The sequence below is a fragment of the Chaetura pelagica genome, unplaced genomic scaffold (assembly GCF_000747805.2).
Source record: "Chaetura pelagica isolate M959 unplaced genomic scaffold, ChaPel_1.0 scaffold194, whole genome shotgun sequence".
Taxonomy (NCBI): domain Eukaryota; kingdom Metazoa; phylum Chordata; class Aves; order Apodiformes; family Apodidae; genus Chaetura; species Chaetura pelagica.
This window is the reverse complement of record NW_009952877.1, coordinates 93209-105088: the sequence shown is the minus strand read 5'-3', so window position 1 is coordinate 105088 and position 11880 is coordinate 93209. Positions and strand designations below refer to the sequence as shown.

Here is an 11880-nt window from a genome sequence, read left to right as displayed (position 1 = left end):
TGAAGTCACCGATAATTCTCACAGGGTTTGAATGGTTTGTGAGGGAGGTCACATGGACACCCTTTTTAGATGGGGAAGATGAGTTTCTGCAAGACTGGATTTAGCAAAATGAGACAAAGTGGAGAAATAGAACAGCAAAGTTCCCAATCTTCCCAAAATGCTAACATTACTACTTTGCCAAAGACAGTGAAAATGGCGGAAAATTTTAATATAATAGGTGTTCTGTTATATACCTCTTTGTGCTGTTGTATATTTAAAATAGCTTTCTTAAGATTTTAGAGTGCAACTACATATCATAATAGTAAGTGGAGGAAATTATGATGTAGCTTATACTTTTATGATCCTTTTAATATACCAATGTGCCTTACAAATCACTGTGTTTATAAAGTTGTTCTCTTGCTTCTGTTTGTGCAGTAGAACATTCTGGTTGTGTTTACTGTCATCATGTTACGTTAGCCATGGAAAAAAGGAAAAGGAAGATTATTACCTTAAACTGGGCCTATGGAGTTAGGTAATTATTTTCAATTTATTTTTCTATTGTAATGCCAAATTTCTCTTTCAGAGCCATGGTGTCATGGAAAGGAGTATACTTTGTACTTGCACTATTCTTGGGAAGTTTTTTTGGAAGTATATTCATGCTTGGTCCTTTTCTACCTTGGATGTTTATCTCGCCGGCCTGGTATCGCTGGATCACTGATCGTGTAGTGGCCACTTGGCTCACGCTCCCAGTGGTAAGTTGTGGTTTGAGCCAAATTCTGGGCAAAAGTTCATAATCCCATGATTTACTTTGCTCACTGACACTTAATTTGATTTTATTTTTCTTAAGCTTTTACGGCTTTTGTCAAAACAGGCCGTAACATCCTATCTGTGGAGACTTAGATTTTAGCTCAGTGTTGCAGGTGATGTTCCTGCCTACAGGAACTCTTCCACAGTTTATATGTAAGTTCTCACCCTGACTTAATTGTACTTTGAAAAGACCTTTTAATGATATCTATATCCAGTGTCAGTTAGATGCTTTTCAGAGAACAGTAGGTGAAGCACTAGTAAGCAGGACAATTTTTAAAATTTCAAACATCCTAAATGAGTCATCTTATAAACTCTTCCTTTCAACTTCAACCATATAATAAGGAAAAATTATTCAATGCGTGGTACCTTGTTGCTGATCTTCACTGTTCTCTTAGAATTTAGTTGAATTGGAAATAAATTATTTCTGGTGAAATAGAAAGAACTTCCTCTAGAAAACTGTCTTTCTGACACTTCACCAAATTTATAGCTATAGGAGTCTGGGAATCAAGGTCTTTCCTGAATTGCTCATGAGGAAAGTCAGTATGAATGGAATCTGTCTCTTTATCTGTCTCTAAAAAACAAGGGACTTTGTTCCCCTAGGCCTTCAAAGATTTAACTTTTTCTCAAGTAAAATGTTATATTGCTGTGCAGAAGTACGTATCTGGTGGCATAAAGCAAGATTTATCTTTATTACATGTCAAATAGTTTCTGCTTTCAGTTTCTGTCCTGTGTGTTTTAAAGAGATGTGAGCTGTTTCATATTCTAAAACTTTTGTCCATTTCATCATTACTAAATGCATGGGAAAAAGTCACAGTCTCAGAGGTGTAGGGGTTAAAGGGACCTCTGAAGACTGTCTAGTCCAACCCTTTGGTAGAGCAGGATCACCTGCAGTAGATCACTCAGGACAATGTCCAGATGGGTTTTGAATGTCTCCAGAGAAGAAGACTCCACAACCTCTCCAGGCAGCCTGTTATTCTCACAGTAACAAACACGAATCAAAACCTCAGTGTTTAAGTAGGACATGTAACCATAATATCTAGGCATCCACTTCAACCTCATTACCCAAATAAAAAAATAAAATAAAAAAAAAATTGGAGAATTATTCAGAAAGGTGACACATAACTCTTTCTGTATTTGCTATATTTCATGGTAGATCTGATAGTATCAACAGATGAATAGGGAAAAGAGCAAAGTGGTAGTTAAACCAAAAGCTTATGTTTCAAATCATTACAATAAATCTGCGTATTAAGCATACAACTTGTTAAAGCAATCAGGCTAGACTGGATTAAAGAAAGAGTAAATCCCATCATATTTAATGTTTCACATGCCTAATTCAGGCACAGCACTGCACTATTTTCCTGTACAGAAGCAAAATAATGCCATCTAGTGCTATTTATAACTCCTATTACCAGTAAAGGGAATAGCAAGATTGTTATTTTTTGCCATAATGAAATTTAGCTGTGAACTGATATAATCACAAAACTGACCCTTTCTGCCCATTTGTCTCCCATTTTTTCTAAAATTTCAAACTCTCCAATATTTTTATATGTTTATTTGTCTTCTGTTTTATTAGCTGCCTCGGCTTTATACTTCTGGATTATTGTACATAGTTTGTGATCACTTTTGCAGTCCAGAAGTTTGATTTCAGCCCACGCTGGACCTAAAGCAAAATAATGTGAATATTTTTGTGAAAAGGTTTCTATCTTGTAAGAATCTTGGGCATTTATGTTCAGGAAAGAGATGTGAAAAAGATTTTGCACCCAATCTTTTTTAGGCTCAGACCTTGTCTATGCTAGTCTTCTTTCCTTGCACTACTCCATTCATAGTCAGGAGAAGCAGGTACTTGGGGTTGTGTCTCCAAACATTAAATTTATGTTGGACCAATTGGACTCCAACACAGAAGATCTGACCCTGTCTAAGAAATTACCTCTTTCCTCATGAGACAATATGTGGGTCTTGACTGTTTTTCTTTAGTTAAGCTTATACTAGCATTAGGTTACATGGAACTGGACATCTATCCATTATTAAGTTTAACTAGATGTTAAATATACAATAAGATTCTTATTAAACAGTTAAAAAAGGCTGCTTTTCTCTTTTCTGAAAATACAGCTGTGTACCATTTTGAGCTATACGGTCTGTTCTGCTTTTGCAGTGGTCCATAGTTACTCTTGATAGCAAATATCTGTGCCAGGATTGTAGTGTGCTGAGTTATTAATAATATTAATATTTGGCTCACAGAATGCTTTTCGTTTTGAGATCTCAAGCCATCTGGAATTGTGAGAATGTTCTTCCAGTTTTACAGGTGACTTAAACTAAGAAATCTGTATTCTTTGAGGTTCTGTTGCACAGAGATGGCAGAAACATTAACAGAACAGAAAGCTGTTTAACTTCCTAGGGCTCTGTTTAAATACCCAGACTTTGCTCTTATTCTAGATTTTTCTGGAGGAAGAAAAGGGAGGAGAAGGTAAGGAGGTAATTTGAAGCACTTACATATTTTTTATGTTAAGGCAAATTGTGAAGTTTTTTCCTCTAGATGTCCAATTGTCATTCCTTTTTCTATGCTAGTTTTGTTGGACAGTGTGTGCTTTACTGGCTATGTTGACCGTTTGGACCAAGCAGAAAGAAAGGCAGCTTCTAATTCCTTCTCAATCCTGACAGTATTGAGCAGTAGATGATTTGTGCAGCCAATCTGTCCTTAGGTTTTGCCTTCCATATTGTAATCGATACTGATTCACTTACTTTTATTCCTACATGATAGTATTCTAGGAAAAACAGGGAAAAACAAAATTTGATGTTGGACAGTGCAAGAGAGGGCTTTTTAGGAAGTGCTATTCAATTGTTGTTTCCTTTTCCACTAAACAGCTGACTGTTCCTGTGTAAAAGCTGGCTGAAGACAGAAGTTTGTTTACCAGTAATAATGTGTATGAATAAGTGAAATTATATAATGAAAATTAATTTTTATTGCTAATGGGCTGGTGCTTTTCTTCTTGGAGTAAAGCCATAATATTGAGATATTATTTCTAGGCCCTGCTGGAGATGGTGTTTGGTGCCAAGGTGGTTGTCACTGGTGATGGATTTGTTCCTGGAGAAAGGAGTGTCATTATTATGAACCATCGCACACGAATGGACTGGATGTTCCTGTGGAGCTGCCTGCTGCGATACAGCTACCTTAGACTTGAAAAAATCTGTCTCAAATCCAGTCTCAAAAGCATTCCAGGATTTGGTAGGTCACTAAACCCTATAATTTGAAAGTAAGTTATGTTTAAATTTTGCCCATCCCTGTTCATACCCTGTTAAATGACCTAGAATTAAATTCTATTTCAGTATTTTTAATGAAAAACTTGTGTAAAATATGTGGCGTATTGAATGGTAGAACTGTAAATATCCTGGAGGACACCTGGACTATATGCTTAAGCATTATTTTTAAAAATAATACATGTGCTGCTGTTGCTTATAGGTAAAAATATTTCTTCCTTACATAGTGAAAACATTTTTCAACGTTATGAAAAGCATTTTCTCATAATCTTTTCAAAGTCTCTTTAAACACTTTTTTTGGTGCTATTTCACCCCACATGGCAAATGCAACTTTGGGCTTCTTCCTTCATTATCTGATTTATACTATTGAAAAGATTTGGAAAAAAAAAAAGAAAAGAAAAGAAAAAAAAGCCCTGTAGGCAATTGCAAAGTTGATGGTTAATTTTTTAAAACTGTAGTTTTAAATTGAACTTGGCTACACAAAATATGCTGTACAGGATATGAAATAATCAGTATTTATAGTGAAGTAGACTGGAAATGTATCTAAATTTCACATATTCAGGTAATTTCAGTTAGGCCAAAAATTGTTGCACAAACGGTTTCTGAATAAATAGACAGACTTAAATAAAATGCAGAAAGAAGCTTTTATTTCCATCTCTTAGATTTATTTGCTATTTTATACAAAAACTAGCTTGGGCAGGATAGTATGTCAAGTTTATGATGTTGAAAGAGAAACTTTATTTATGATTCCTTTTTTTCAGACCATTTATCTGAATAGATAGTATTGGCAGGTTTCCATACAGAAGAACTCTCAAACTGTTGCAATTTTACTGCATTCACTTGCTTGGCCTTTTGTCCCTTTAAGTAAGAGCTGCAACTAGGTAACATACTTTTTTTCCCCTAACAGTAAAAACATTAAGGACAGTTGTACTTGACAAAGGACATCTTTCTTAACGCTACAGGAAATGAGAAAATACGTATTTAGATGAATGTTTTATCTTCACAATGAGGCAGAGATGTTTTCAAATCTTGGATTTAGCTGCAAATGCAACTTTTAAAAGGAATAGTGGAGATGGAATCAGGAGAATAGTTTGGAAGAGTTGTAGGTTTATCTCTTCAGAAGTACCGTATTTTTTTTGTAACGGAACATTTGTATGCATGCTTGTTAATGCCTCTAATAAAATTGGAAGGTCAGCACCAGGAGCTTGGATGCTATGTTATGCTTGGCAATATTTGGCTTCTGAAAGGGTGTCACAAATTGTTTAGAGCTGGATATTTATTTATTTTTTTTCCCCCCCAAATCAGTTCTTAGTTCTGTGTATAAACTGAGCATGTCTAACAGATTTGATGAGTTGGCTCAGGCAGCTGGAGCACTGGCAGGTCAATGTTGACTGGCCACAATGGTATTTTTGTTCATAGTCTGACATAGTATTTTAAGCCACTAATGAAATTCTGGTGTCATGGTCCACTTTGTGGGCTGTGATGGTGCAGGCAGCACAGGCAGACATTTAGTTCCTGTTGTTTGCATTTCAGGATGACAATTTCTGGCAGGAAATTGGGTGCCTGGGTCTGTAGTGTCAAAACCTGCTATTTCTGTGTTGGAACCCTAGTACCCTCCATAGTATGTGGTACCTTTGCGTACTTTTATTGCAATGTTGTGAATTGCACCATCTTTTTTAGTAGACTGCTAATGTTGTGTTGTTAGTCACAGGAGAGGAATCCAGCTAAACTATGTCCTTCACCCAGATTATGTCCATAATTTGGTAGTCTAAAACCAGAAATGTTCAGCTTCTATTCTTGTGTAGTATATCTGAAAAGGCCTTAAAATACATGTCTCCGTGTTTAGTCAGCCTATGTTTTAGGTGGCAGATTCTTGTAAAAATAAGTATTCTGTATAGCCACATAGTTAGTGGAGAGTTGGAGAGTGAGACTCTTGGATTAAATTAAGATTGACAGTAAAGATTTCATCATGAATCTGTATGAATTTTGGTGATGCAGTGATACAGCAGAAAATGGTATCCAAAGTGGACAATCCCGAATCTCATGAGTAAGAGTAGAATTTGTCCTATGTATCTCAAAATGGCCCTGCTGTGTAGAGGTGTTTGTCATTTTTTGGTTTTTGTTAAATTTTGTCCAGTGGTTTCACATAAAAGCTTTGTTTATTTTATGAGCTTGTAAAGGCGAGAAGATAACATGTACATCAGCTGGAGAGTTTCAGTGCACTGCAACTATAGTTGATACATTAGATGTTGATTATTTAAGGTATAATTTTGGAAATTAAAACAGCTGCTTTCATGCCGTTCAGTTTAATCTTTTTCATGTATTTCTATTAATTAGTTGCACATAGTCAAAAGTATAGGATTATAGAAGTATGGATATTGGCTAAATGTGACTTCTAATAAATCTTCACTTAATTGTAATTTTGCTTTGATTTTGACAAATACTTGAATATAATCTATTGCTCCGTATTTTTAATCTTCCACAGGATTATTTTTGCAAGCATTTAATTTAAAATTGTATGTAAGATAAGATTTGTAATGCAACCCATTAATTTCTGTGTTGCTGAAAGCCTTGTGAGAGTTAAGCATTGCACCTTTGTTCTTGTAAGTACTATCCTAGCTGGGATGTAAAACTAGGTCTCTGAGAGATTATACTGGTTCAAATGGTATAGTAAGTGAAGGGCAAAGCTGGAAATGCAGATTGATCCAGAATCCCTGCTGTCCCGTTTGTAGGTTAAAAGCATAAAAGTATCAGATTTGATGAGTCTGTATTACAAATCTGCAGTTATTTTCTAGTAAATTATAATTAAAATCAGAAGAGTCAGTATTTCAAGGAAAAGTATGGAGTCACTTATCTCATTCTTACGTTATTAATTCTTTGCATTCCAGTATGAAAAAACTTGAAGCTGATGAAAGGTGAGCCTTAAAAAAAAGAAGCCTAAAGGAAAACAAATGGTCCTTTTTTTCTGGAACCTTAGCTTTGGCTTGATAAATTGTGTGCAGTAAAGTCCCAAGCTAGGTATAACATTTCAGTAATCTCAAAATCAGAAATGTTCTTAGAGTGTTTCAGTACAACTTGCCAAAGTTGGCGTCTCAAGGGAGCAATACTCTGCTCTTGGCTGTTGCTACAGTTTCTCATCTGACATCATCAGAAACTATTGACACATTCTGCAGTATCAGTTTTCAAGTAGAATTTCTAATAGCATTGACAGTTTCCTGCATAGTCTGACAAGATAAGACTTCCCTACACTACTTGTAATAGATACTTGCCATTTATATTCTCACCTATTCTCAATTAATAAGGAATAGCATTGGAAGTGATACAGATTATTATGCAGTTATATTCTGCATAGGCTGTGGAATACATACAGTTCAAGCAGGTACAAGAGAACATATACAATAGCGTCAGATGACCAGATAATCACTTGACATTAGTTGCATGCTTTTAATTTTTTTTCTTTGTTTTTATTTTAATAGTTTCCTTTGTGAAAATTTTCTTGTGATGTGAACCAGTAAGATTTCACTGGGAATAGAGATGTATGTAATAATGGACAATTAGCATGTGTTCATTGTTTTAAATAGGATTTTTATTATTGGTGAGCTTGCAGTTTTATTTAGATTTTAGTGGTTAGAAGTATCTCAACACCTCCATGAAAAATGCATTAAACTTTGGGTTTAATGGGATTCATGAGAACACTGAAAGGAACAGCAAAGGAACAGGAAAGCACAATAGATTAACACATGGCTCAGAGGCTGGTGCCATTGGTGGAATTTTGGGTTCTTTGACAATGGGGATGTTTACATGGCACCAGGCCTACTGGGCAAAGATGGAGGGGAACTGTCACCAAGAGGGCAACGGATTCTCAACCAGGAGTTGTCAGGGCTCATTCAGAGGGCTTTAAACTAGGTTTGAAGGGGGAAGTGGATAAAACCAGGCTCATTATAGATGCGCCATGGGGTGACAAATGGGCAAGAGTTAGCAGAGCTCACAGATCCAAGGGAGGATGAGCATGTAACTGGTCTTGCTAGAGAGGTGCCTGGGTGTAGTAGCTTAGAACCTGCAGGACAGAGTGCTGGTATTTTTGAAAACCAGAAGCTCTACCATGCCTCAAGAGCCAACAGGGAAAACACCCACAAAACACCTCAAGGGATGCTCCTCTAAAAAGATGACAGGGCCAACAGCCCATCTGAAGTGCCTTTACATGAACGTACACTGCATGGGAAACAAACAGAAGGAGTTTGAAGCTGCTGTGTTGCTGGAAGGCTATGACATTTATGGAAGCTTGGTGGGTGATTCCTATGACTGGAGTGTGGCTATTGGCTAAAGGCTGTTCAGAAGATATGGGTAAGAATTAGGAACTGAAGCAACAATGGGAACCTTGTGGTTGGTGTCTACTACAGGTCACCTGATCAAGGGGAATTAAGCATTCTTATGCCAGCTCCAGGAGTCATCTCTCTCACAGGCTCTTAGCCTGCTGGGGGTTTCAGCCACCCCGACATCTGCTGGAAAAGTAAAATGGCAAGTTGTGCGCAATCCAGGAGACTCCTGGAGTACCTTGAAGACAACTTCTTAAGCCTGGAAATAGATGACTAGAACTATAGCTAAAACTCATCAACTACTACAGGTCACCTGATCAAGGGGAATTAAGCATTCTTATGCCAGCTCCAGGAGTCATCTCTCTCACAGGCTCTTAGCCTGCTGGGGGTTTCAGCCACCCCGACATCTGCTGGAAAAGTAAAATGGCAAGTTGTGCGCAATCCAGGAGACTCCTGGAGTACCTTGAAGACAACTTCTTAAGCCTGGAAATAGATGACTAGAACTATAGCTAAAACTCATCAAAGCAAGATCAGAATATTTTTCTTTTTTTTTTCAGTTGCCTTAAAATTCTGTGTTTCTAACATTGCTGTTTGTCCACTGAAGTTGTTTTAGTAAGAAAAAAGGTTTAGGTTTGCATACGTACTATATTCTGTCAAAGTAGTGTAGACATGTACAAAAGATAGAGTCTGAACATAAACTGAACTTGAGCATTAAAAAATTAAAAGCAAATGTAATGGTCAGAGACTGATGTGGCAAGGCAATAGTGAAAGCATACCAGTGTTAAATAGATACCTTACAAATAGATTCAATCTAAGGACTAAATAGGCTGAATCAGATATGTCACTATAAAATTTGGAGTGCTACTGTGAATCTGTATTTGTGAATTTTATCTCTTAGCTAGTTTTGTAATTTGTTCAAAGAATTCAGCAAATCAGATGCTAGTAGTTCAATTCATTATACTCCTATTAACTACATTGTTGGAAATGAGCATGGATAAAAAAAACCAACAACTTGCCAGGAGCAGATTGTTTCAAGAAGCATTTCTTTATTTTACCAATTTAGGTGCTCAAAGCATTACATAACATTGAATTTATTTTTTTTTAAATTTGCTTTGGATTATTAGACGTAACCTATCTAACAAACACAGTAAAATGGATCATTCTAATTGAATTTGCAGAAATCTCTTTGGCAGCCTGTACTGATGAGGACTTAGCAGTGTACACATACTAACTTTATTCCTTGGCTTCCTCTGTTATTTTCTGTGTAGTGACATCTTTTTACTATTCACCCATCTTTTGAAGAAGGAACATCCAGAATTGCATGGTTATTCCCTTGTGGATATTTTATGCAGCAAAACACTTGGAATAACAAACTGTTAATGAACCATATTATTTTTATACAGTTTGATCATATGCTTCTGAGTGATACCTCTTATTAAGCCTAGATGTCTGCTTCACAGTTGCCTCAGAAGCCCTTATCCAGGACCCTGCTGAATACAGGCACACTAAATAGCAGTTTTATTTTTGACCCAGAGAATTTTTAATATGAAAAACCAGCGAATAATGCAGTGGAAGAAAAGAAGGAAGATAAATTAATATAAGGAAATCCCAGTGTTAGACTTTCTACTTTACTACTTGTTTCTGTGGTTTTGGATCACTTATTGAATTGGGTGGGGATAGGGGTAGTTTACTGGTATTAGCTATTCTGCTGCATTGCTATAGTGAATACGTAGAGACCATTTTCGTGATGTGTGCGTTTGGTTTCAGTATCAGCCATTTTGTCCTACAGCAATGTGATATTTTTTGGGTTATCTAATTTCCGAGATGCTTATGACAGCGTACATAAAATTGTGATACAAAACCAAACAAAGACATTTTTTGCATAACTCACCTCTTTTCTGTTCATTGCCACCTTAGTACCTTCTTACTTCTCAATTACCTTTGCAATGAAAATATGCTGAAGAAATATGAGCTTCAGGTGTTATTTTCTTTTGAAAGATTTTGGGGTGTGGAGATGTCTTGAGCCATTTTCAGATTGAGGGAGATTTGAATTTCACCAGTGATGAAATTAAGACACATACAAGGTCAAACGTGACATACACACCAAACTGTATTAAAGTTACACAACAACAACTGTAGGTGCAGATAGGATAGGAGGAGAAAAGGAAAGTCAAGAAAGTAGCAGAAATTCGGAGGATTACAAGAGACAGGATAGTCACCCCCATGGATCCAAGCACTGTCCTCAAGGTTCGGCTACTGTAGTCGGAGGGGAAGATCGTTGGTGTACACAGTAGCTCCTTTTCTGATTGATGTCTCTGCCTCTTTTCCAAATAGGTGTAGATATCCCTGGAACCGATTTGCATTATCTCCTCCCTCTGGCTTGCATGTGCTGGGTCACTTGGGGGGTGAGGGGGGTGTCTCTGCAGGGCAGCAGAGGGGTCTCTCAGAACTTGCCTTCATATTCTGCAAGTCTTCTTTACTGTGACTGGCCTTTACCTCTTGTCTTGAGCAAATGCACTCTGAGAGGATGCACACCAGGTGCATACTGTGGCTAACAGGCCCAGCACATCCTATCTAGCAAGGTATGTTATTATTAAGCCATAGCAGCAAGCCTGCATTCAAAGTTTGCTCAAGCCTTGTGGTTTGCTTTATATCCTGCATACAGAAGCCTTGTGGGATGCTTCAGCACAATGTTGAGGCAGTTCTAAAGCAACCCACAGTTGGGTTCAGAAGCATCAGTTCAGTCTCTTATAGGAAAGCAGAAGTGGAGATTCTTATAGTTTAAAAATCTAACATTTTTTAATACAATGCTGCGAATTCTCAACCTAAATAAGCTATAATTTGCTATATCCCCTAGTCAGTAAGGAAATTCTTAGGTACAGTACATGTCTTTACTTCAATAGCAAGATCCATGTGGCTAGCTAATCTACCTAGTAGGTTTTTTTGTGCTGCCGTTCTGTAATTTTGAACAAGAGCTGCGCAGCATGTTGCTTTTTGTATCCTTTTCCAGGCAATGTTAGTTATCAGAAATGCTATCTATTAAAATAAAAATATTTTAGCAAAGAAGTAGAGTTGCATTGTTATGATTCCTTTAACTTCAGTGTTTGTCTGCTCTGTTTCTGTAAATAACGATTTATCAAGAATCTGCAGATTAAAAGACAACCATTTTTCCCCAGTCAAGTAAATGCTGCCTTTGCTAGGAAAATTCCTGTTGCCTCAGAGCTTTTAGATGACCAAAAATGTTGTGCAAAAGAGCAAAATATAATTACTTCTCTTGGACAATATGTTGACTTAAATTTAACAGTAATTTACTGCATGTCTTACTGCAGACTGCACATGAGAAGGTATTTCCTTCTGCTGCTTCTTGATAAATTCTGCTGATTAGCAAAACCTTTCATTTTGCCCATTGCGTTTCTGAATCTGTCTTGTTTCTTCAGGCATTTCCATTTGGATTGTGCCTTGGACTTGTTACATGTTGTTATTCCAGGAGCACATATCAGACACACTGTGGAATGGCAATCAA

General features: G+C 36.9%; 1 protein-coding gene across 1 annotated transcript in view; it reads left to right on the top strand.

Annotated features, from left to right (window-relative positions):
- Positions 1-566: 566 nt before the first annotated feature.
- LCLAT1 (lysocardiolipin acyltransferase 1) overlaps positions 567-11880 on the top strand; it is a 66176-nt gene continuing 54862 nt past the window's right edge. Inside the window, exons 1-2 of the mRNA XM_009995272.1 lie at positions 567-731; positions 3811-4009. Of these exons, the coding sequence (XP_009993574.1) occupies positions 567-731; positions 3811-4009 (364 nt within the window). The remainder of the gene's footprint in view (positions 732-3810; positions 4010-11880) is intronic.